At 39.3% G+C, this 27609-nt stretch overlaps 2 protein-coding genes across 2 annotated transcripts in view; one reads left to right on the plus strand and one right to left on the minus strand.

Annotated features, from left to right (window-relative positions):
* Positions 1–17212, plus strand: part of LOC135710983 (hemicentin-1-like) — a 277039-nt gene extending 259827 nt beyond the window's left edge. Inside the window, exons 13-19 of the mRNA XM_065233722.1 lie at positions 1981–2062; positions 2210–2351; positions 2453–2637; positions 2824–3041; positions 3216–3363; positions 16464–16513; positions 16657–17212. Coding sequence (XP_065089794.1) covers positions 1981–2062; positions 2210–2351; positions 2453–2637; positions 2824–3041; positions 3216–3363; positions 16464–16513; positions 16657–16971 — 1140 coding nt within the window. The 3' untranslated portion in view covers positions 16972–17212. The remainder of the gene's footprint in view (positions 1–1980; positions 2063–2209; positions 2352–2452; positions 2638–2823; positions 3042–3215; positions 3364–16463; positions 16514–16656) is intronic.
* Positions 17213–26479: 9267 nt separating this feature from the next.
* Positions 26480–27237, minus strand: LOC135710992 (uncharacterized). The gene has a single exon (XM_065233730.1). It carries the CDS (start codon positions 27218–27220, stop codon positions 26480–26482), a length of 741 nt encoding a protein of 246 aa, XP_065089802.1. The 5' UTR covers positions 27221–27237.
* Between the last annotated feature and the right edge of the window lie 372 nt (positions 27238–27609).

Here is a 27609-nt window from a genome sequence, read left to right on the forward strand (position 1 = left end):
TTATGTTGATAAGCTTGTTTTGTATGTATATCTGGGGAAAAAAAGGTTCGTGTAAAAGTTTGTAAAAAACAAAGCTTGTCTTTCGGCGCTCCTGGCCCCTGGGCTACTTTTGCCAAACCCTCACTGCGCCCCTGGTCCCAACATGAACTTTACGTTTAGTGATTTTTTAGCACTTTGTCAGTTGTTAATTACCGAGGACCATCCAGTGGGACGAATTCAAAAAAAGTGGAACATGGCTATTTGTGACGCAACTATTGAGTGTAGCTTTTTGATGCCTTGTCGAATGTTTCTTTATTTTTTAAGTACTTTATTTAAGTAGTGAAAATTTTTGGTTAAGGAGGGTATACACTCAGATAAAAAATAACTTTTTTATGTCTTGTTAAATTTGATGAACACCTATAGAAACTTTGAAGATGAAGTCTTTAAAGAAACTTTGTAAAAGGTTTAAACTTTCTATCTTTAAAGTGGACGAAGTTATAGGGTGAAAATGAACTACAAACGGAAAAACTTCCTTAAAAAATGTTTTGTCACCATAACTTTTTTCTTTGAATTTTCCCGTTTTTTAAATATTCTACAAGTTGTAAGTACTTAGAAAATGCACATTTTTGCAGAAGACAGTAAATCGCTATCTCTTTGCTGAAAGGATCTACGCCAGTTTTTACAATTTTTTTACACTATCTTTAAGGTGTATGTTGGCGCGAGAATTAGGAGCGCTACCCTATTCGTTACAACCGCAACCTATTGAATTATTTGCCTCGCACGGACAGGGTCAATCAACTAACACATTACTCAACAATAAAATGTGTGTATCTCTCCCTTACCGTATTGTAAAGGGAATCTTCTGGGCCTTCTGCCTTTTGTAGTAATGGGTTATATAAACCCCACACTGAAGAGAAAATATATAGCAAGTATTGAATTGTTAGAAGTAGCACGTCGTTTTTTTATCCCGTTTTCCTAAAGTTTCCCGGTAGTTTGTCCGCCTCTTCTTGTGATTTTCCGCGCAGTTTTTTTTTTTTTTGGACCTCACGCTAACAGTGTACTTTTCAGGTTAGCAGGTATTAGCAGCTAATGACAACTTCATTTCATTCAGCAACTTATACCCTACTGTTTCAGATATAATTCATAGGGGGATTCAAGGGGATGCTTAATAAATTTTCAAAAAATGTATCTCAATGTTTTGTATCGTTTTGCTGTTTTCATGAAGTTTTTTTCCAAGTATGTACATACATGAAGACAAAAAACGTGTTGCTTACTGTTAATTATGACAAAAGAAATCATTATGGTGAACATTTGCACTAGCTATCAATATTAAATGGCAATACATCAGGTGGTAACACATTTATTTAAACTTATTTGCGTTTAATCCCGTGATTGATGTTGACACTAACGAATCCTGGAAAAATCATCCATTCAATTTTTGTATTATTTTATTTTTCCGTACATGCCGTCATTCAGTCAATTTATCCGGCTGTGCTTAGCTCCTATTAAGCACAACCCGCACTTTACCTCTCTTTTCTGAACGGGTTTGAACAAAAAATGGAATATTTCCATCAAAGATGACTTCTAAATTTGTTCACCTTTCCATTCGTGTACCGTTGGATTTGATAAAGAGTCACAAATTGTTGAGATATTGTTCAAAATCTAACACTGCTTCTTGATTCTAAATTCGTCTTACGAGCTTCAATTCCGTCCTAACGCATTGAAATGCTATTAGATTTTCTTCATCCTACGGATAAACGTAGAAAAAGGGGATTCGCTAGGAGCGCTTCTTTTGTTTTGAGAACAATGAGCGCAAATATTCATACAATGCGCTCTAATAGGATTTATGTTGTAGCTAATGAACTAACGCATCGGAACAAACCTATTTTTGATTTGTGCTCGGTGAAATCATTGATATTATTGATCTTTTCTGGTCGATAGAACGGAAATGGGTGATTACGACGAAGTAGTGCTATACCCTATGTTTTTTTTTATTTACAGGATTATGGAACACTCTCTTGCTGGGCTTCCAACGAAATCGGAGTTCAAACTGAACCATGCTTATTTCAGGTGATTCTGGCTGGTGAGTATTTGATGTTCACTATTTAGCCTGTAGGTATCTACTATACTTAAGTATGTATTAATTTATCTGCCATTCCGTCTATCTTCATGAATCCCCGCACTGCAAATATTGCACGATCGAACAAATAATCACGCTGCCTTTGAGCAGATCTTCCAATGCCGGTTAGCAACTGCACGCTGTACAACCAAACGCAACAGTTTGCCGAGATTCAGTGTGCACCTGGCTATGACGGCGGTCTACCGCAGATGTTTATGCTGGAATTGGTCTCCAAGAGAACGGGAACGAGAAGGTCAGTATTGAACAGCGCTCGTGAATGTTTGTCTATATTAATTTCAACATGACATATAGTCCTCAAGCACTTACAAATCAAACCCCTAATCCTTCCGCTAGGTTTAACTTTTCCAACAAACACGAACCATACTTCATGCTGGATCGGTTGGAGAAACTATCTGCCCTGATGGCAGCGGAAAACAATTCACTGTCATGTGTAGTGTACGCCATCAATCAGAAAGGGGCCAGCCAGGGAATCGTCATCCCCAATTTCGAAATAGGCCACGTCCATCGCTTTCAATCAGGTTCGTATATGTATCTAACCTCTATTTGCCAACCAGTAGAGTGGAGGGCCTCATCGACTTTTGTTATGCGGAGAAAATTACCACTCGATGCGTCAATCTAATACTCGTCTCTCTTCAATTGACTATCCAATCCGTTCAACCCCGTAACTAACTGACTGGAATACTCTGTCTGACTGATAATTGCAGCGAGCAAACACTCGACCGAATGGCTCCCGATAGCACTTGGAGTTCTGCTTACCATCATAATATTGGCCCTCTCAATTTCCACCAAAGCGTACTTCGGTCAGTGCTGGTTCATCTGTCGGCGCGGTGAAGCAAGCCAACGGGACGATTTGAAAGTTGCACAACAAACAAAAAATATTGTGATATCCAACAATTTCGAGTGCGGAACTAATTGCTTGAAGGTAAGGACCACTTTCTCGAATCATTCCCATCCATGTTCAAATAGAAATGCGTCGACATTCTCGGAATGTGATGAACTAGGAGCCAATGTAAATAACTAACCTGGTGTCTTTCAATCCGGTGCTATCCCTTTTATCCTCGGTCGGATTCGATGACGATTGCGTTGCTGAAAAAAGCGGAAAAATACACAACCGCACAACCAGCAACACCAGCAGCCACAGCAGCAGCAGCAGCATCGTAGCAGTTTGCGGAAGAAAAACGCCTCAAAGGAATCCAACGACGATGAACCGGACCCGGATGTTATTCCAGCCCAGTTTAATATGAGTGAGTGTACACGGAATTCTTTTTTTTCGCAGGCTACACTATCGCTTATGGCAAGTTCGTCCCATAGCACAAATCAGCAACTGGAGAAAACGCATTGTAGGTTTGCTTCGTACTACAGCGAGATCTCGACACTAAAGTCTAGTCCAGCTCAATATTTTTCATGTGTGTAAGGATTTGGAGTGTCGACGGACGAATATTCAGGAAATCGACTTAAAGACTCATAATAAACTCTGTAGAACACAAAACATTTAACTGAACATATTGAACATACCACCGCGGTAAAAAAAATAGGTTTGATTTTATAAAAATATTGGGGAAATATTTACGATAAATGGTGGATTTTTCACCCACTGACTTTTTATTAATCAGAATATAAACGATAATTCCGTCGTATTTTATCACCAAAACACTTCGATCAATACAATCAAGTGATTCCTTACCCCTTCAGCTTCAAACTGAATATATTTTTACGACTGAGCAAACAGCAAACTGGCAGGATGTCATGTAAATTTAAATATTCGAGATGCCGATAATAGAACAGCTATAGCTAATACCCCGTACAGACTATGGCTTATATCATGTAATATAGGCTGTCTTGCAATGAGCATTCATACATAGGATTTCCAGTGAAAACTAGATGTATAAGTGCTCATTGCATGATATAATACCCTGGACAGACTATGGCTTATATCATGTAACATAGGCTGTCTTGCAGTTTTTACTGGAAATCCTATGTATGAGTGCTCATTGCAAGACAGCCTATATTACGTGATATAAGCCATAGTCTGTACGGAGCATAATACCCCGTTCACATTACAGCGTATATCACGTGATATACGCTGTCTTGCAATGAGCACTCATACATCTAGTTTTCACAGGAAATCCTATGTATGAGTGCTCATTGCAAGACAGCCTATATTACGTGATATAGGCTGTAATGTGAACGGGGTATAACACGCAGTTCAAATCGAAAAGTTTCCGAAGAAAACAAAGTTGCCGACAATAGTCACTCACTAAGAAGTTTGGAACGTTCCAAAAACGTTTTCAATTGTGGTGTGGACAATAATTATTCAGTTGATTGGAGTGGATATACAAACAAACACGTCATTAACACTGGCGTGCACAGGGTGGGGCAAGGTGGGGCAATTGCCCCTCCTTTTATCAATATGATGTTTATTTCCACATTTCCAAATTATTATATGAAATAACTTGATTTCTTGATAACTTGATTTGAAGGTAAATAACTTCATTTCAAGACCAACAATTGAAAAGGCCACAAATCCATTTTGTAAAAAAAACCTTGTAAGGCCATTTTCTCGCGAACCAAAATCTACATTCGCAAACCTAAGACACAATCGGGTAGATGAGAATTTCCCCTACCTGTTCATTTTGTTGGTTTGCGTTGGCAGACTTCGGTTTGCGACAAAATGGCCTTACAAGGTTTGTTTACAAAATGGAGTTGAGGTCTTTTCAATTGTTGGTCTTGATTTCATACTATAAGGGCACTGAAAACCTTTTATTGCGTCAATTCCTTTGAGATGGTGAAAAAATGATTGATGATTGGAGGGAAGCTGCTTAACTGAAAATTTTTGCTGAAAAATCTAAAAATAAGGGCAAGCTTTATTTGGTGGAAAACCTGCAACATTCTGATGATAGGAGAAGCATGCTATATTGAAAATGTCTGGTGGAAAATGGATAAAGGATATCTGCACCAATCAGAATATTGGAGAACAATTTTTATTGAACATTAACGGTGGAAAATTTGCATCGTTCTGGTCAATTGAAATTTTCTGGTGTAAAATGTTCTGGGGCAAGTTGTATTGAAAATTTCTGGTGCAAAAATCTGCTGCATGGAGGCGCTAGCTGAATTGAAAATTCCTGATGTAAAAATTGCACAGTTCTGGTGAATGGAGGGGCAAGCTTTATTGAACATTTCTGGTAGAAAAAGTACAAGGTTTTGGTGAATGGACGGACAACTTAAACTTGACTTCCGAGAAGAACCTCAAGGGTATTGAATTCTGAAGACAAGTTCCAAAAGAAATGATTTCTGGAGATGATTCCATGAAAATTCTGCGAATAGTTTCTAGTGAATAGTTCCAAGATAATTTTGGAGAAAATACCGAGAGAATTCAATTTTGAATGAAATTCCAAAGGGATGTTCTAAAATATTCCGAGAAGAACCTCAATGATATTGAATTTCTAGGACAGTTCCGAAATATATCTGGAGAGAATTCAAAGAAAATTCTGCGGATAATTTCTGAACACCCTGTAGATAGTTCGAAGATAATTTCGAAAAGAATACCGAGAAAATCAAATTTTGAATGAAATTCCAAAGGGATTTTAAGCAAAATTTCAAGCGAATTCCGAGGAAAATTTCTAGCGCATTCAGTTCCAAGGTGTTCTGAGAATTATAAATATAATTCCAGTGGACTTCTGAGAAGAATTTCAAAAGAGCTCTTAGGAGAGTTCTAAAAAAATCCGAGAAGATCCTCAAGGATATTGAATTCTGAGGACAGTCCCAAAGAATTTCTGGGGAGTATTCCAAAAAAATTCTGCGAATAATTTCTAGTGAATCCTGTTATAGTTCCAAGATAATTCCGAAAAGAATACCGAGAAAATTAAATTTTGAGTGAAATTCCAAAGGGGTTTTGAGGAAAATTTCAAGGGAGTACCGATAATTTCCAGCTCATTCCGGGAATAATTTCTGGATAATCCTGGGTACATTCTTCTGAAACTCTAAGGGAGTTTCAGTGCCAAGCACTCAATATCACTGACCAAGATTGGATTGATCAAGAGCAATATACTGTTTGTTCACTGCTATGCGCACTGTTTGAACCTTGTACTTGTCGACGCAGTGTGCATACGAAAGGAGAATGCGATTCTTATTGGTCATTCATCTCGGTTTGTCGATGCTATCACCACCATCTGACGTGACTTCAGCTGAATTCAACCACCAAGGTAACAACATCGCAGCAAATGTATAATTTCGGATATAGCCTACTATCGTAACCATTTGACGAACCGATCATCATCGACATCGTCGATGGGATTAAATTGCCAATTTCCATTGGCTGTCACTTTTAGGAAATTGTCCACATTATCGAAAAAAAAGTACTGAGAAATACAAATTCCATTAGAGACCTACATTGAAAAAAAAATGATTTTTAAAATTTTAAGTCGATTTAGTTATGTTTACTACCAACCGTCAATACAACGCGAGATGGGCACTTTTAAGGAAACAAAATTTTCTAACAAAAACTTTTTCATGTCTAAACTGATTTTTTTTTAATCTGCCTTTTTCACACAAAACTAAACCAGTGAAGCTCAAAATCATCTCAGAATCCAATGAAGCTCGATTTGCGATTCAATTTTGTCTAATCAGCACTTAAGTTCACTTTGATAAATCGAGAATTTCATATGAAAAGGGCTCATGATGCATTTCTCGCCAAATCGTATTCGGAATTCTCAGCACCCCCTCAGAGTTCAATAAAACTTTCTGGACATGTAGGCCTTGTCAAAAAATATATCATTCAGAAGAAATATTTTTCATATATAATTTATTTGTATATTTTCAATGTTTTAAAGTTTGGCCTTTCTCAAATGTGAGTCTATATAAATTTTGGAGAAACTGAGTATGCAAAAGTGCTTATTTAGTCAAAGTCTACACATCCAGAAAATTTCATTGAAATCTGAGAGGGTGTTGCCAGCTTAGATTCGATTTGGCGCGAAATGCGTAACATCTGTACTGAATAAACATGTAGGTGCAGAACCGATTATGATGACATCCATCACGTAGTTTGGCATTGCCCAGGTAATGACATCTCCAGAGCACGACTATTGGATACCCTAGTGGCCCGAGGTAGACAACCCTTCCGTAAAGTAAAAGATGTATTGGGAACCCGTGATCTTCCCTACATGCAGCCCTAATAAAAATTGTATGGTTAATTTGCTTAACGACGTGTTCTGGGTATCATACAAACCATTTGTGGAATAGTTCAATGATTTGGGTTATCGTTCGTTTATGGTTATTTTTATTAGGGAGGCGATCTACAAATTCCTTTGTTTATGTGATGTTAGAGTTTGACCATCCCCTCCTTTCCAAACGATTTCAAGGCATTATGTCCCAGTCTTATTATCTTACTGTTTCTGTGCTGCTTGCCCGTGCCCAGGATTTGGTCAACCGTTCGAGAGTAGTATGTGAAGGAGGCTTCAGAAACCAGTTTTCTACCTAGCTCCTTTCAATCGAATTTATTACCCATTAACCTCGAGCCCGCCACGAGTAATTGGTACCCATTACTAACGTAGAACTACCAACAATCAATACGAAATTAAGGATTTTAAATTGGCTCACTACTTGACTACCCTATTGGTCCCAAGCAAATCGATTAACGTACCCCATTTTAATCAAAATTCTCAATGTTTGTTTTGATTCGCTATGAAAGTTTGACAGATAAAATGAGGGATTATTGGATTTTCCTATGTTTCGAGGGTTGAATCGATTAGCTTAGGACCGAAGATAGTACCAGAGCTGAGCCAAAAAGTTGAGCACGTTTCTTCGGGACCTACTAGTCTTAGAGTTACCTCTATGGAACTACTGCTGTTAAAAATATATTCAAACATTATTTATTTTCGGCTCCGCAAAGTGTCACAAACGACTAAGCCTAGTAAATAAACGAACTAGTTAAAACATGTGTGCGAGACGCTGAAAAAATGCTCATAGAAGCGCGGACGCTGGTTATATTGACGAGAATACGTAAATTCTCCTGTATCCAAAATCCAAAAATTCAATTTTTTTTTTTCATTCAATTCTAATGAAAATTTACGGGAAAAACATGTTTTCAATTACATTATGCCAAAAACTTGGACTTAAAAACCGAAAAAAATAACCGGTCTTGTGTAGAGCCCGTACGAATTGTGGCGCTTGCGAATATCACTTGAAGATACGATATGACGGAACATTGATACTAATTGTATAGAACACAAGAAAATGCTTTCAGAAATTAGTTAAGATAACATATCGAATAATGTGTTGATTGTTAGTCAACAAATTGAATGTTGCATTGAAATACTTAAAATCGTGTTAAATTTAAATGTTCTCTAATTTCACATCCGTTGAACCATTCTGAACGGCCATCCCGTTGTGGTTATATCACATCATTGCTCATGTTTAATATATCTATATCTTTTCCGGTACCATAGAGTCAACAAATTAAAAGTGAAAGAAGAGCTTCAAAATGGACGATGTGATGCTCGTTGAAAAAATATCCGGAGACACTGTCTATTTTCCGCGCTGGTAGTATACGGTTTTATAAGACGCAACTACACTGAACCAAAACATCATCCTTTGATCGAATGATTATTGCTTCACCCAAGCGCTATAGCTATTATCATATGATTTTGAGATGATTGTCATTCAGTTCATCATCTGTTAAAACCACAACAACTTGGATGCTTATCATCCTAATCTAGGAGGATTTTAGTTAAATTTTTGATGTAGGTGGACGTAAATCAAATTAAAATAATAAGTCAAATAAATACTATTCTTATTTAAATTGAATGATAGTTATAGCAATATTTTCTGTTGAAAATAGGTTAAATATTAAGTATTACATTTCTTTACTTTTATATAATTGTAAGTAGAGTCAATCTCCCAACTGAGATTGGGAGTATGTGATTTCTGTTCACAATCGGCTTCGATCAAGTTGCGCCCTCCGCTCCGCTCCCGCAGGTCGTGGCCCCATCGTTATCGTTGATGCTGATTACCGAACACCGATCCCGTCTGCAATGCCTCTATAGCTATAGCAAACTGTCCATGATACCTTCCCGCGTTCAAACGGCATTGTTGTAGAGCAACTTTTGTTGCTACCGTTCCTGCATCTCCTGCTGGGAACGTTACTCGGCATCCAGTGTTCCGCGTCACAATTATGTGGCGAACAATCATCTGCACTGCACTGTGGTGTAATTATCTTAAATTGAAACCATATTAATTCAATTAATTAAAACCGAAGTATAAACTAAACTAAAACTTACCAATCGTTGAAGATAAAAGCCAACAGAAACTCAAAATTCAATTTGAAAAATTAAAGTTACGTGCTTTTCAACATATCTGTCAGATACAACGCTGCCGACTTTTTGCATTTTCAATCACAGTTTGCCCGATTTCTGAAAAAAAAATTAAAAGAAAAGCTTATGAAAATGGAAATCTTTTGAAATGTTCGAAACCATGAACACTAGAAAACTGACAAAAATCGTAGAACAAGAATTATTGGTAATTTTTTTTTTACTTTTTGTTAGTACGAAAAATACGAGGAAAAATAACAAGAAGTTCAACAAAATTACCAAACAATTTTTCGCATACGTTTTGTTTTCGAGTGATCGGTGGTGTTTTTCCGGTGGTTTGCAGATGCATTTCCCTTCGTTGTCTAGTATGGCTTCGATCGTGCATGATTTAGTGTTCGTTAGCTGCCATGAGTAATACAAAAGTGCTCTCAGAGGTGGTTTTTGGGATTAATGATGAGGATGCCGGCTAGGTGATAGTGAAAATAATGTAGAAGCTATTCGAACTATCTTTTTTTTTTTTTCTTAATTTGTTTTCCGTCGATCTTGTTTTCCATGCTGAGCACCAATGCTACCGACGCCAGGGAGGGAGCTCCCACACCTGGACCCTACCTATCGATCCATTAACTCATAAACCGGGGACCAACGGCTTTACTTCAGATCAGAGGTTTTATGCCTCAAAACATCCCGGTGGCGCCGACTGGGATTGAACCCAGGCCTGCTGGGGTGAGAGATAATCACGCTTACCAATACTCCACCGGCGCCGCTTAGAATGAATTATTGATCGGACAGGCATTAGAATGTGCACTGTTGGGGATTCTAGTGGGGAATCCAACTCGATTTTGAGGAATTAAGCAAAAATTCTTAGTTGCGTTTCAAAATGCAATAATTTGTTAACAACAATGAATTGACACATGTGCTGAGCAGGCGCAGATAAAGTACAGTGTTGCCGGTAACTTAAAAGATTGTTAATGTTTCTAACCATGGATGCCAAACTGTGTCAAATAGTGTGCACATGTGTACCCAAATCTGATTTTGGTGCACTTTGCGAAGTGACCACCCAGGTAACAATTTGATGCTTAACAAGTGTTGTTTAATCGATTTTAATTCAGCCTTAGATTGAATAATTGCTGTACATAGACCACGTTAACCTTTGTTCAGCTTTTAAACATCTAAATCTGGTGATTTTAATCAGCCAAAAGCTTAACAGTAATATACATTGTAAGATATTTAAGGGATTAAATAACAATCTTTTCCAACCCTTGTTCAGCCTTCTAGTTTTATTTCAAAAATAATAATGGAAGACCGCTTCAAATGTCATGCACTTATATGGCACTGCTTTATCTTTTTTTTTTGCTGACTAATTGGACTTACATATTTATATTGTTAATATAAGCCTAAACATTACCTTTGCGTTTCGGGATTCGAACCGGCAGTCGCTGATTCGGACTACAAAATGGTGAGTGACAATCTGGAAGGAGCGATATACCTAGCTCCGGTCCTCACAAGTTCTTACCTCACGCCTCCACGAGTCATATGATCACAAAAGACTGCCAGCTGAAACATGGACATAGCTGGTTGGCGTAGCCTGGTCAATGTTGTCAATCCGACAATAGCAGAGTGAGGAGGTGCGGCGCGAACACTGGAACGGTGGATAGGAGACCTTAGGCCAACCACCTACTGTCTCTGAAACCTTTACAATTGTTACAGAAACCAATAGAGAAAGACATAGAACTGATTTAACGGCAACGACTTTTAGCGCATAACAACGGACACGAATTGGATCATGGAATGTATTGACGTTAGCCCAGCAGGGTAAACTGGCACAACTCGCCAACGTGGCGCAACGCATGAAGCAAGAAATCCTGGGACTGAGTGAAGTTCGTTGACCAAACTTTGGAGAACACAAACTGCCGTCGGGACAGGTACTACTATACTCTGGTATTCGAGGTGAAAACCGAGGGGGGTGACTCTATCTACGATGCAAAAAAGATTGTGTTTTGCAGTGGCTAGCTGCGCGCACGCTGAGTAGATAGAAAGAAGATTGATGACGATTCTGAAGATTTCCTGCAAAAAGATGATGAGCGATGCAAATAGATGCGACAAATGAAAGAAGATTTTTCGAAGATTTATTCGCTAGTGTGAGATTTGTTGAGCATCTAAACTTGAAAACGCTCACCGTCATCGTGGAGTTGGTCTCCTACTTAGTGTCCAGGATTTAGAACACGGGTTCGTAACCTTACCATAATCCAATGTTATGCGCCAACCGATGCTGCCGAGCTACAGGACAAGGAGAATTTTTACAGTCAACTGAATGCCGTCGTGGATAAGGTTCCAAAGGGTGACATCAAGATCTACACTGGCGTCTTCAATGCGAAGATCGGATCCGACAACACGGACTATGAGCGTGTCATGGGACGCCATGGTCTCGGAGATATGAGCGAGAACGGTGAGCTGTTTGCAGCATTTTGTGGCAATAACGACATGGTGATCGGGGGCTCGCTCTTCCCCCATCGGCCAGTGCACAAAGTCACGTAGGTTTCCCGTGATGGACATACCGAAAATCAGATCGACCACATCTGCATCAGCCGAAAATGGAGACGGAGCCTTCTTGATGTCCGGAATAAACGCAGCGCCGACATCGCGTCTGACCATCACCTTCTAATCGGCGAAATCCGCCTACGCATGGCGCGGATCCAGCGACGGGAGGAGAGACTCGGGCGGCGGTTCAACACACGCCGACTTGAAGATCCAGCGGTAAAAAGGTCTTTTGTTGAAGAACTTGAGAATCGAGCTGCAGACGTTCCAGAAGGTGGCAGCGTAGAAGAACAATGGACGGCCATCAAGAATTCCTTTATAGAAACAAGCGAGAACTACTTAGGTGAGCTGCGCACCCAGAGGAAAGAGTGGATCACAGATGAAACCTGACGGAAGATTGAGAAGCGTAGAGAAACAAAAGCCGCGATAGAGCGGGCGAGAACCAAAGGAGCCAAGAACGAAGCCCGTCAACGGTACTCGGCTCTAGAGAAGGAATTCAAGCGCTCTTGCAGACGGGACAAGCGAGCGTTTGTGAACTCCCTGGCCGACGAAGGGGAGAAATCCGCAAACACTGGCGATATACGCCTCCTCTACGATATCTCACGACGCCTGAGTGGATCAAGGATGAACCCGAGAATGCCAGTGAAGGACACGACTGGACAATTGCTTACCGACCCCACTGACCAGCTGAAACGCTGGTTTGAGCACTTCGAACAACTTCTTCAAGTTTCGACGGCCAACCAGCCATCAACATCTCGGCATGATCCGCCTAGGGTGCGGCGCATCACTCGCGTCAATTCCGAGGTCCCATCACTGCAGAAGATTGAAGCAGCTATCCGAAGCATGAAATCCAACAAGGCTCCAGGGGTCGATCGCATATCAGCGGAGATGCTCAAAGCTGACCCCATGCTATCCGCTCAAATGTTGCATAAACTATTCTGTAATATCTGGGACACCGCGACTTTTCCGGTCGACTGGATGCATGGCATCTTAGTGAAGGTCCCAAAGAAGGAGGATCTGACTGTGTGCGACAATTGGCGTGGCATCATGTTACTGTGTATTGTTCTCAAGGTTCTGTGCAAAGTTATCCTGAATCGGATACAGGAGAAGATCGACGTGACTCTCCGACGGCAGCAGGCAGGATTCCGTGCCGGAAGATCTTGTGTGGGCCATATTGTCACGCTCCGCATCATCCTGGAGCAGGTCAATGAATTCCAAGAGTCTCTTTATTTAGTATTCATTGACTACGAAAAAGCTTTCGACCGTCTCAATCACGAGAACCTGTGGGGCGCCCTGAGACGCAAGGGAGTCCCGGATAAAATCGTCAACCTCATCGAAGCGCAGTATGAGGCTTTTACGTGCAGAGTTCTGCATAACGGAGGCTTGTAGGCTATGGTAGCGGGGCAAGCAGTGGAGAAGGTCGAAAGTTTCCAATATCTTGGCAGCCAGATAGCGTCCGACGGCGGGACCAAGAGCGACATAGGTGCACAAATCAAGAAGGCTAGGGCTGCCTTTGCGAGTTTACGAAACGTATGGAGATCCAACCAGATAATTCAACGCACCAAAATCCGAATTTTCAACTCGAACGTGAAATCTCACTCGGAGCGGAGAACACTCAAAAGCTGCAGGTCTTCATCAACCGATGCCTGCGGTATATAATTCGTGCCTGGTGGCCTCACAACTGGATCTCGAATGCCGAGCTCCATCGTCGATGTCATCAGAAGCCAATAGCAACAGAAATTCGAGAGCGAAAGTGGAGGTGGGTCGGCCACACACTTCGACGGGGCGGAAACGAAATCTGCAACCAAGCGCTGGATTGGAATCCGGCAGGACATCGCACCAGAGGCAGACCCAGGGGCTCATGGCGGCGGAGTCTCAACAAGGAAATTAAGCAAGTCGAGAGGAATCTGACCTGGGCCCAGGTCAAGGCAAAAGCGAGCAGCCGCCCAGGATGGCCCTTTGCACCGCTGGTGGTGCACAGGACCCTTAATAAGTAAAGTAAGAAGTCGCTGATTCACAAGCGTAAACCATACCTACTGGACCATTTAAGCATATGTGTGGCAAAAGGTATGATCATTAACCTGAAGCACGTCAAATTGAAGTTGAATAACAGCAACCGGAAGTGTATTATACAGCAATGCAGAATTGTAAACAACAACTGGTGACAGTAAAACATTCCTCTCATTTTCAAGTGCAGCTAACACAATGTGGACACAAGTGCGTGATTTATGTCGGTGGTCATTTGGTGGTCATTCAGTGCTATAATTGAGTAATATTTTTGGAATGCGGTTTGAAACTTCAGTGCAATATAACAGATAAAACACAGGAATACAAATGTTAATACTTCCGACGTCATCGCAGCCCACATCTACCTGGGGCTATTCCTATAAATCCCCTCTTTCTTGTCTCTACTGCTGCCACTGCTTGTAATTAGAAAGGTAGGCAGTGAATTTAGAAGAACTAAATTGCCGGAAATGCAACGAGTGACACAGACACTGACGACATTTAACAAATCAAGCTATCAAAATATGTGTAACGCATTGCTGATTTGTGGAGTTGTGTTAAGCTTAAGTAAGGCTTGTTAAATATTTAGATCAGCTAATTTGTTGAGGTTGGATTATGGGGATTTAATTCGCTTCATGCACTACTAACCAACTATATATTCAGCTTGATGTTAATCAGATTTGTACACCTTAAATCAACCAATAATCAGCTTTTGTTCTTGGGCAAGCCCTTGATTCAATCATTAAGAAATCTCTACCACATTATGGATCTATAACTCGATTTCCAGTTTAATTGGACATCGAGGTGTAGAGAGTTAAATGTTCAGAAAAAATCAACCTATTCTCTTAACTCGTTACCATTCATGCATTTACTCAAAGACGCTTCAATGCACTCAAATGATAGATTTTTGTAGGACACAGCTGGATCGAGTCGCACCAATCAACTTGAAGGTTAAAGTTTGTTCAACGCAATTAGGTGTAACATCTATTAATTTGGAGGTTAAGTTTTGCATCAACTAACAACGTTTAGCGTCTATGGAAATGGATTTTTATCAACCCTCAGGATCTCAGTTCAACACAGGAATGTGCCAGCACCCAGTGGGAGCAGAATCTATATTAGGCCCAAAATCATCGATATATCCTTTTATTTGAGAAATTTTTACTCAAGTTGCAAAAATGCAACATCAAGCAATAAGCAACTACAAGTTCGCAACTCTATTTAAAATTTGAATTCAACAACCATCCTTAAACTACACCGAAACTTGATTGATTGAAACTAGAAAAGTTAGTAATACTTATTAATAAGTATTATTACAAATATTGTCAAAACTTGTTGAACAACGAAACCTTGCCGAAACCAATTGCTTTTCCGCAATAAATGCAATAAGGTTCAATTTTTTCGAGGCTTGATTTATGATTGTTTTGAGTAAATAAATGCTTTTTACATCGTGACAAATATTTTTGATCACGCAGCAAAGCCTCAATATTGTTCACGTTACCATTAAACAGATTAATGCAGTTTGTTGTGCAGTGAACTCTCTACAACTCGATATTGAAGGGTGTGAACCATCGAGTTATAGAATGTGATCAATTTTATACAATCATGGGCCAATTTATTGATAAAAAGACTTGATCCATTTATTTAAAAAAGTTGTTAAATCTTTTCAATATTTTTTTAAAAGCTATGGACATTTTATTGTAAGATGGGGCAAATTTTTTTTTGAACTATTTACCATTTGATTTAAAATATGATTTGAAAGTTGTGACAAATGCCAATACAAATGTTATCAAATTTGTACGAAGTTTCACCTCTTATCTAAGCTATACAGTAATCACCCGAACTTGTCAGCCCCCTTTTTGAAAATCTTTTCTAATGTTCTACGAAACCTATGCGCTTTTTCAGTGGTCTCACTGCACCAAAGTATATCTTAAACACACATCTTGAAGATGCATGAGGATGATTTGGACTTACGATTTTATGAAATTATTTAATGATAGAAGTCTGACAAAATCGGGTCATTACTGTAGTATTTTACTCGAAACTGTGACGAATTTTGATTTTTTAAGTATCAATTTTTCGTTGCATACGTTTGTAACCGATTTTGTTAGAATTCACGACATACTTTGTATAAAGATTGCTTTAATGTGCTGAAAATTTATATGGAATTTTATTTTTTTTTCGTGATGTTTTGAAGTAATTGTATTTTATTAGATTCGATCGAAGAGTCTGAGTCAAAGTTGGAGTAGGTTAATTTCAAATCGGAGAAGTCAAAGTCGGAGTCGAAGTCGTTCAATATTCATCCGACTCCACAGTCCTGATCTTAATAAGCACAGCCTTTTTTAAGGTCCATATATCAAGGAAAGCTTCACAATTTTCATTGAATCAACCAATAAACCTATTTAAAAAGCATCTTCAAATCATCCATTTCACTTATGTTCTCATTTACATGTAACATACTCCACTTTCACGTCTCAAATTGTCTCTATCCTATTTTCCCACAGTTTCGTCTTCCCCGATGATATCGACTCCAATGCTCGGTACCAGGGAAAAGGTAAGTTCTTTCTACTCAACAAATACCGAGTATCGTTTTACTTTTTTGCGCGACACAAAGAAGTCCATTTCGGCCCAGAATCAAATCAAGGGGGATTGTATTTTCATCATGCCTTTTTCTCTGCAACTTTTGCGTCTTTGCAGGACGACAGCTACGCATTTGTCGACTATTCGGCAAACTCGTACTACCTTAATCCGATAGACCTAACCAATCTCAGTAGCACCGGCGTGGGCTTGGACTGTTCAACGGCGGTTATGGTCGGTGGCCACCCGCTTACGATGGCACTGGAAAGCAGTAGCGGGAGACATCATCCCATGCCGGTGCACAGCGGACCACCTATACAATATCCGAGTGCAAATGCAACTATTAGCTCTGGCGCTGCCGGTGGATCCGATCTGGACATCAATGTGATTAAGGATCGCCTCATGACGACACGTGTACCGGAGAGCTGTGTTTGACCGGTGACGAACGAAGCCGTGCATCGTTTCATTCGAGATTCCAAACAAAGCACGTGGATCCTCGTGTGGGCAGCAGCAACAACATATCTCTTTCGCTTGAAATCGTTGTACATTCATTCGACAAGTCTACTATTCGTCCTGTGTGAAGAGGTGTGCACTCGTGAACCATTTTCTACTGCTAGTAGAGTAAAGTCTTACCGAGTATTTTAGAAGATTAAAGTATGTTGTACAGATTTGTAAACATGACGAACTCATTCTGAAAGAAACGTCCCATAGCCCACCATTTAAGCTGCGTCATTGTTAGCTAATGGAACGTTGGAGTGTAAAAGTTTTATTCAGATAAATCAAATGTGCGCGCATTTAATTTTTGTTTTTAGTAATAGGAAACTTTTAAAAACTCATGTGGCTACTGCTCGAGCTATTAGGCATTTAGTCACGCTTCTGTATTCATTTTTCATCAGATGGCACTGATGTTGTTTGCTGTTACGTCTATCGGAAATTTCACACAAAATCTGTTTTCTGTTAGTGGTTCACAGTGGACAGTGCCGTCAAAAAACCTAGAAATCCATTTCATAGACTACAAAGTAGAGTACTTGACAACTTGACACTGCACAACATGCGTGGTACCTCTATATATGCATTTAGATCAACATCTGGAGTCTCCCCCCCCCCTTTTTTGCATACTCGGCACGCCTGCAACAAGATTTTCCCAGTCTAAATATTCTAATAATTAAAAAAATTTAAACATTTAAAAAAAAATTGATTTTTCATCAGTTTTTTTTTTTAATTAAAATTTGAACAAAGACATTTTGACATATTTGAGTGTTGGGCACTTTTTTACATTAATACTCAAAATTACTGACAAAAACTATTGTGCATATTTAAACACTTTTTTCAACAACTTTGTCTTAGCCGATCAGAATTGTCGTGTTCGTGCTACTATTTAATGAAAAATGTCAAAGACACAATTTAAATAAAAAAAAATAATTATTGCCCCAAACCATTATGCAAAGTTTCATGCAACTGGAAAAATGTCGAGTTCCATTGATTCGCCCACGCATGCATTGATCGCCCACGCAGTGCAATATAGTACATGTATACATATAGTTACTACGATCAGATAGGGGAAATTTTTCCCTACCTGATACACGCAGAAAAAAACCATCGTCGAAACAAAAATATTTGAGGTAAATTTAAACGTAAACTCAGTTTGTTCTGGCCACAAGCATAAATTAGGTTAATTTCAAACGTATGAAGCTACTTCTCCGCATACACTAACACATGCACAGCCAGTGTGACAACAAGTAGTGTCATAATTATGTTTATTTTTTTATGACATCTGCTGCTCATCGATGGTCTTTCGGTTGATATTTGAAACCTGTTAAACAAATTGTTCAAAGGTTATATTTATTTCATATAAATATATGCATAAAATGATAAAATATAATGGATTTAATGTATAATAAGGAATGGCAGATATTTTACACGAGGTTACCAAGTGCCGTGCATCAAAAGAATACTGTTTATCATGTGTTAAAGGGTGTCCACGATGAAATTGCCACACTATGAAATTGCTCTAACTTTTTAACCGTTGGGTAGAATTTAATGAAAATTTGGGTGGATTTAGTTCATAGTGCATTATTTACATCCTGCAAGTTTTAAAGTCTTGTGATCAAAACTCGCGGAAATGGAGTCGAAAGAACAGCTCGTGCGTGATAAAATCTTGCGCATTCATCACGAGAACAAGGATCTCTCGCATCGTTCCATCGCTAAAACGTTGGGAATCGCGAATTCCACGGTGTCGCGAGTGATTAAGCGGTTCGAGGAACGGTTGACCACCGATCGGAAGCCCAGAAGTGAAGGAAAAAGTATTCCGTACAACACCAAAAATCACAACCACGTAGTTGGGGCCTTCAACCGAAATCCGAACGCCTCCGTTAGGGATGTGGCTAAGAAGCTGCACCTAAGCCGAAGTTTTGTCCAGAAGGCCAAAACTAAGGCTGGGCTTCGAACGTTGAAGGTACAAAAGGCCCCTAATCGCGACGAGAAGCAGAACAAGTCCGCCAAAACCCGTGCCAGGAAGTTGTACCTCAACATGCTGACGAAAGTTGAATGCTGCATCATGGACGACGAAACATATGTGAAGGCCGACTTCAAACAGATCCCCGGCAACCTGTTTTTCACGGCCAAGGATAAGTTCAGCGTTCCGGAGCATGTCCGCACTCAGAAGATGTCCAAATTTGCGAAGAAATTCCTGGTTTGGCAAGCCATCTGCACGTGCGGGAAGCGGAGTGCACCTTTCGTGACCCAGGACACGATGAACGGACAGGTGTACATAAAAGAGTGCCTCCAGAAGCGGCTGCTTCCTCTCCTGAAGGCCCACAACGTCCCAACAATCTTCTGGCCGGATTTGGCCTCATGCCACTACTCCAAGGACGTGCTGAAGTGGTATGCGGATAATAAGGTCAATTTCGTGCCAAAAATGTTCAACCCTCCCAACACTCCGGAGCTCCGCCCCATCGAGAAGTACTGGGCGATTATGAAGCAGCACCTTCTTAAACGACCTAAGGTAGTGAAGACAGTCGAGGAACTGAAGAAAGTATGGGTTTACATGCAAAAACGGTTGATTCACAGGTTGTGCAGAATCTTATGGCCGGGGTTAAGGCCAAGGTGCGGGCATTTGCGTATGGACTGTAAATAAAATACGAGTAAAATGGTAAAATGAAGTTTAATAGTTATTTCTCAATCCCTGAAAATTTGATGGCAATCGGATGAAAACTCGAATTTTGCGAATCAATTTTGTGTGTGGCAATTTCATCGTGGACACCCTTTATACGGCTATTTTTTTCCTGGGGATTTCGAAGACCAAGTTGGCTACAATGTACCGGAAACACAAAACAACGATCACTAATTGGATAGCTAACTATCAAAAAAAAATGGTTCATTCTCACGCAAGGAATATTCAAGGATTGCAAAAAAAAATTGGTGCAGATAAACGAATGTGGTTAGTGCAGCTGTTCAATCGGAATTCGACGCTCTACCTAGACGAGGCCAAGGAATGTTTCGAGACGACTTTCTTAATGCAGATTTCAACTTCTTCTATCTGCCGTATCCTAAATCATGAAGGACTCACATGGAAAGCTATCGAAAGCACTTCAAATCCGAAAAGACGATATTATCCGGTTCTGTGAAGAGCTACATGGTATCAAATGGGAATATCACAACCTGATATTCCTTGACGAAGTGAGTTTCGATAACCGTGGAATGCTTCGAACTCGTGGCTATGGTACACGAAGAGAACGACTGATCTGCCGAGGTGAGTTCATCCGTAAGCCCAGAGTATCATTTTTATGCTTTATTGATCAGGATGGCATGAAAGAAGTTTTTTGAATGCTGCAGGAAATTCATCAAAAATTCAGACGTAGAAATGTACCCTGGACGGTCGTCCATCTGGATACTCGATGGGGCACGCATTCATTGCGACCCTATGATCATATACTATCTGAGATCGTTAGGAATTATTCCTATTTTCCTACCTGCATATTGTCCATTCTTTAATTCCATTGAGATTGTGTTTGGGCTGGTTAGGCAGCATATGAAAAGGCCTTACGTGGAATGTTCACATCGTGACATGAAGATTGTTGTATCAGAAATTATGGAACATTTTTCTTGGTATCCTTGTTCAAGCTTGTTCAAGAAATGTGGCTTCATTTAAGGTGGACGTTTTGACCCGACAGTTGAACTCGAAAATGACTTAAAAACACTTGGTTGCGAAAACAATTCTGAGAAGCAACGGGAAATTGCATAAAAATTATATATTTTAAAATGTTATCTATGTAGAAGTAAACCAAATGTATTGTTTTTATTACTCTTTTAATAAAACCAGCTGATCATACGATAAAAATCGATTTCAAACTAACAATGGTCCACGTCAACTTGCTCAAGAATTTGTGCTGCAAGTTGTTCAGAGAAATCAGTCTCTTCAAGTCGGACAGTTTCCTCTGCAGCAGAAATAAAAGATTCTCGCATAGTATCTCGCTTTTCCAATGCTTGAATACCTCGATTCAGGTGCTCCATTTTGATTGTAAATGCTTGAAAAATGTCGTCCAATTCACCAAACATATTACGAAGGGAAACGACTTCATCATGGTAGCCTGCATTTACACTATGAGCCATCGCAAAACTTCGTTTAATTGATCGCAAATGCATTTTGGGCTATATGAACGGTTTGCATGCATGAGTGAAATACAGGTGTACAAAATATTCACTGTGAAGAAATTTTCTGCACAGTTGTCTAAAGAGGTGCAAAATGCGCAATACGTTTATTTCAAAAATATTCGTGATGAAAATAAACGTATCTGTTTTTGTTTGGTTTGACAGTTATGCGAACAATAATAAATGTTTATTTTAGACATGCTTATCATGTTTAAAATTAATATACCTATTTTGAAATTATTTTAGTAGTTGAGTGCAGGGTAAAGCAAAATAAAACGGTTTGCAAAGAAATGAAAAAGAAAGATCTTCGGGCAGGGCATCTAAATTCCTGTTCTTTTTCAGGTGCGATTAAGGGTGACCTGTGGGTATTGGAGTCCTGGTCCGGGATGCGGGGACCCGTCGGGATGGGGGTTCCAGTTCAGTGGAACCGGAGAAAATTTGTGATATTAGCGTCGTTTTGTCGTTTCTGCCTCGGTTTCTGCCACTGGTCCTCATACCGGTTTCTTTCTATGTTCGGTGTCGGAGGAGGATCCGGAATGGATTCAGAGTCCATTTCGGATTTTCGTTGTTCTTTCAAAGTCACGTGTGGAGGAGGATGATATAGCGATCGCCATCAGAAAAGACGGAGTGAAGTTGATACTGTGGGCACAGACAAACAGACATAACTCTCGCAAGTTTTTCATCGAACAAGCATTTAACGGTCAATTTATAAGTATCGTAGTTCGTAGTATCGCCACCTGTGGCGCGCATAGTCATTTTCCTTGAGTTTGACGTTTACACACTACCGCCATCTGTTCAGTGTACTACCCACCACAGTGTACTCAACAGAGGGCGGTAATGTTTTAGCGATGATGTTTTACATTGAGAAATATTCAATGTGTTATGTCTGTTTGTCTGTGCTGTGGGGCTCCGCCGGTTTAGTCGAGCTGGTTTCCGGACTCGTTTCCGGATCCATCTTCGGTTTTGCCACTTTCAGGCCGTTTTCTGTTGAGTTGAGCAAAGCTTGGGCAACTTTTTCCGAATGTAACAAGAAGGAAATAAAAAGGCATGTCACGCAAAAAACAGTTTACCCAAATCCTATATTGTTGAAATAAACATGATTTTGAAATTAATTCAAACATAAATATTTTAGTTTTGAACATGCGTGCAATTTACTTTGAATAATTCATATGTTTAGAGTATAAATATTTATATTTTTGCTATAAATGAACAAAATTCGTATCCGTTTATAGTGCAGGAACCCAAAAGTAGGTAAAGCGGGTCAAAGTAGTTTTCATTTACTTGTGTGCAATTCGTATGGAATTTTCCACTCGCTTTCTACCGAAAAGTAAGTTAGTTGTACTCAAAAGTAGGTAAATATGATTATACTCAACGTTGGGTTCCCACACTTCACTACCCCTGTTGGGTGGTTTTGCTCATCCGTTTTTGACAACATTAGAAGGAGAAAAGGAAACAAACTAGTCAAAAGTAGGTAACAGTGAACTGGCCGTTGGGTACATTTTTCTCACCGTGCATATTTTTATAATACTGGATGAACTCGATGATTATACGTCATAATACCAACAATCAATACGAAACTAACGATTTTAAATTGGCTCTCCACTTTAGTAGCCTATTGGTCCCAAGCAAACGATTAACGTACCCTATTCTAGTCGAAATTCTAGTACTACGCAATGTTTGTTTTGATTCGCTATGAAAGTTTGACAGATAAAATGAGGGGTTATTGGTTTTTCCTATGTTTCGAGGGGTGATTCGACAAGCTACAAGCGACGTTTCTTCGGGACCTACTTGTCTTAGAGTTACCTCTATGATAATACCATAGAGGTAACTCTAAGACCACTGGGTCCCGAAGAAAATCATTATTATTTTTGGCTCACTCCGTACCAGAACAACGGTCCCAAGCAGTCCCAAGCTATTTCACTCCCCCCTGCATGTTCTGCATGAATCCACACACTCCTGATGTTATCTGTCAAACTTTCATAGCGAATCAAAACAAACATAGGCTCTGAACCATTTGGTGGATTATTTTAACTTTTGGTTAAAATTTGACAGATGGAAAGTTATCGATTAACCCTGCTATCCGAGCATGGTTATTTCTGACAGACAAGAAGTTAAATTTTGACGACCGTGGCTCGAAAACCGGTCGATCGACAGCACGGGGATTTTCGAACATAAGAAATAACTTTCGAAATGTCATTTTTAACCACGAGTTAAATTTAACTCGGCAAATGGTTCACAGCCATAGTGTAGTAATAGAATTTCAACTAGAATAGGGTACGTTAATCGTTTGCTTGGGACCAATAGGCTACTAAAGTGGTAAGCCAATTTAAAATCGTTAGTTTCGTATTGATTGTTGATAATACCCCGTTAACGGCGCCGGTGGTGTAGTGGCATAACATCTCTGATCACGCCTTCCTTCGGATGGGAAGTAAAGCCGTTGGTCCCCGGTTCATGAGTTGATGGGTCGATAGGTAGGGTCCAGGTGTGGGAGCTGCCTTCCTGGCACGTCGGTAGCATTGGTGCTCAGCACGGAAAACAAGATCGACGGAAAAAACAAAACCAAAGGAAAAAAAAAACCCCGTTCACATTACAGCGTATATCACGTGATATACGCTGTCTTGCAATGAGCACTCATACATCTTAGTTTTCACTGCAAATTCTATGTATGAGTGCTCATTGCAAGACAGTCTATATTACGTGATATAGGCTGTAATGTGAACGGGGTATAAGAATCAAGTTTAAAATGCGATTTTCTCGGCTTGCCGATTTTCGTCATGGGACGGACGTACAAAGAGCGGCAGTATAGTTCACGGTTCTTTAATATCAACAAATGGGCAAAGTGGACCCACACGATTGCTTTCATAAGCGAACCCCACACGTATCAATATATTGACGCGAAGGGGAATTATTGACAATAATATAGATGTGAACACAGAAATATTGTCAATACCGATGTTTTGACGTCAATATAGAATCTTTTGACAATACAATTATTGTCAATAAAAGCCGTGATAAAAGCAATCGTGTAAGGTCCACTATAAGCGCCCATTACACATGTCAATATATTGACAAACATCGTATTGTCAATTTTCCTTACAATATTATCAATACATAAATATTGACACAGTTCACAGTTCACACGTTACACAGTTCAATATATTGACAGTAAATTGACATACTGACAATATTATTGAAGAGGTAATATTGATGAAGATGGATTGATAGTGGAACCTACACGATTACTTTTATTGACAATAATCGTATTGTCAATACATTCTATATTGACGTCAATATATCGAGATTGACAATATTTCTCAATTCACATCATCATTTTTTTGTCCATAATTCCCCTTGGCGTCAATATATTGATGCGTGTGGGGTTTGCTGATGACGAGTATTGTTGAACAACTGATTTTCATTTCACTTTGTCAATATTCTTCCCCTACCTGAGAGGAGGGAGAACGTACACAGCAAAAAAAAATGTAATATCGATCAACGTAATTCAAGCTGATACATGAAATAATGATGTAATAGCAAAAAGCAGATACAATATTACATCAGTGGATGTAATTTTGTTCGCAAAATCGATGTACATCGTACAATGTGATATTACACAACCGATGGATTGACCTGGTTGCAGCAGTTTCGATGTAATATTCAACAACTTTTTTTGCTGTGTACGTCATTTAGATCGACTAACTCACAAAGCACCTTCGCGCATGCAGTGTTGCCATTTTTTTAAATTTTCGTGTGTGATATGCAATCGATTTCAAACTGAATAAAAAATGTATCTTTTTACAGTCACCAATCACCCAGGCTTCGTTTATATGGATGTACATTTTCTACAAAATCACAAGCATAATCATGTTATTTTTTTTACTTTAAAATAAAATAAATAGTATCAGCGTTTCACATACCTACTTGTAACGTAAATTAATTATTATATGCATGATTTTCATTTATTAATGTTTACCAAAACATCAGCATGGTAGTTTCTATTTGGGAAACTGCGTACCGTTAACGTGGGGTATTCCACACGTCTAGTAATTCCGCGCACTCGACAATCGATTTGATTAAAGTCGATCAATTTGGAAGTACATGTCCTGTGTATTTTCTGTGTCCTGTCAAAAAGTTACAACATTTGGTATGCCAATTTGGTTTTGAAAAAAAAAATTGAAATTAATTTGAAATGAGCAAGTATAAGTAAATGTTGGGTGAAAGTTGGTTTCTATGTATGTATATCCACTAAACCAGGACTCCGCTGTTTGGTAATTTTTGAACTACGGAACTGTTCGGTAAAAGTTTAAAAATCAGTGAAAAATTAAAAAAAAATGTAAATTTATACTGAAAATGGTCGGACCTAGTTAACCCCTTTTGAACGATACAAAACCAATTTGTCGATTTTAATGATTTCCTTCGAGTAACGGTCATTTGAAATTTTTCCAATTTTTTCAGCTGTTCAAAAACCCGGCAAAATTTACCGAATTCAGTGTGTAGCTCGAGTGTAGCTAGTATTTTCATTCAATACATACAGGTTCAGCAATCGTTTCTGTTTGGACCCGAATGCAAACATGAACTCTAAACACACTTTCTTTCGCTGATTCATGTTTCTTGTGTGGGGAAATTGAGACAAGTAATATTGACTTCAATACATTAAGGTAAAAAAGACTTCTAACGTATTGCCATTAATGTTGTCAATATTTGTATATCGATGATATTGATGGCGAAATTGACGGATTTTTGTCAATACATTCTGAGTATTGACAAAGTGAAATTGAAATCAGCTTTTCGACAATACTTGTCATCAATCATCGTCTTCAATATCACCTTTTCAATAATATTGTCAGTATGTCAATTTATTGTCAATATATTGATATGTGTAATGGGCGCTATAGACAATCATCGTATTGTCAATACATTCTATATTGACCTCAATTAATCGATATTGACAATGGGCCGTATGAATAAAAAGAGTTTACTTTACTTTCCCGTGCTTTTCTTACGGGGAAAGTAAAGTAAACGCTTTTATTCATACGACCTAATATTTCTGTATTCCATCACCAATATTGTTGTCAATAATTCCCTTTCGCGTCAATATATTGATACGTGTGGGGTGGACCCTACATCGAGATTGACAATATTTCTGAATTCACATCAATATTATTGTTAATAATTCCCCTTCGCGTCAATATATTGATGCATGTGGGGTTTGCTAAAGATGAATCATAGCCTGCGCAGGGTAGATTTTGAGCCTCAAAAGGGAAAAAACTACAGTGACTAGAATATTTCATCATTATTTTTTATTTGTTTTCAATTGGTTATAATACTCAACCATTTTCGAGGTGCTTTCGAAATTGTGCTTGAAGGACATTGGTCGATAATTTTGCTGTACAAGCACATAATTTATGCATGTCCTCAACATGGCAATGTTTTTCATTAAATTTCTATTGGGGTCATTCTTGTCATCTTCCTTAGTTTCGACATCCTTATCATCATCATCGTCTTCGTCATCGTCAACGGTTAGAATCGTTGCTTCTTCAAACACCACATCTCCAACCTGCTTCGGAACGTGATGACTTTTTCGACGGCTTCCCTTGGAACTGTGGCTCGATGTGTTATGCACCCCGGAAGGAGCCATACTTTCATCGCTGTTGATCGAGTGCCTATTGGACGACACTCTGGAACTGGAATGGAGATCTTGTTCATATTCATCGCTCCCGATTGTATCTCCATCGATGACCAGAATTCGATCTTCATCTAGAACAGGTTTCTGTTTCCGAGTCCTCTTCCGCGTTCTGCGGTTGGTGTGCGCACCGCCTTCCGGTTCTGTGGTCTCGATAACAATCGGTTCATCTTTATCTACTGCCGGTTCTTCCATTTCATCTATAATTAAATTATCGTTTTCCGAAGTGGAACCTGTATCGACGGAAAGTGGGCTCTCCTCGTCCGATATGTGAACAGTTTGCAGCGAACGGACATTTTTTATTCGTAACGGTGGCACTGTTTTCCGTGCAACGGAAGATTCGTCGTTCATTTTCGATCTGAAAGTATTCGCTAGTCGTTATAAATAATCGCAGAAGAAAGATTTACTAAATGTTTTGTTCTTGTTTACATTTTAAGTTTTTGACAGATTAGAAGTTATGATTCGACAGTGAGCATGCATAAGGGCGTATACGCGATGATCGATTCTCTTCATCGATTTTCTCTTTGCATTGCTACAGCTAAGCGAAACAATGTTCTAGAATTTGTTCAATGCAGAGTTGTAACAAGTTGTATTGACTATCAAAAGCAATTACATTACAAACGCAACGTGAAACGTTAATTCTAGCGACTAATTCACAAAAGAGAAAATTGACGAAGAGAATCGATCATCGCGTTTACGCCCTTATGCATGCTCACTGTCGGATTAATTTATTTTCTCGA

The sequence above is a fragment of the Ochlerotatus camptorhynchus genome, unplaced genomic scaffold, assembly GCF_037179485.1.
Source record: "Ochlerotatus camptorhynchus isolate MF236.1 unplaced genomic scaffold, CSIRO-AGI_Acam_v1.1 ptg000412l, whole genome shotgun sequence".
Taxonomy (NCBI): domain Eukaryota; kingdom Metazoa; phylum Arthropoda; class Insecta; order Diptera; family Culicidae; genus Ochlerotatus; species Ochlerotatus camptorhynchus.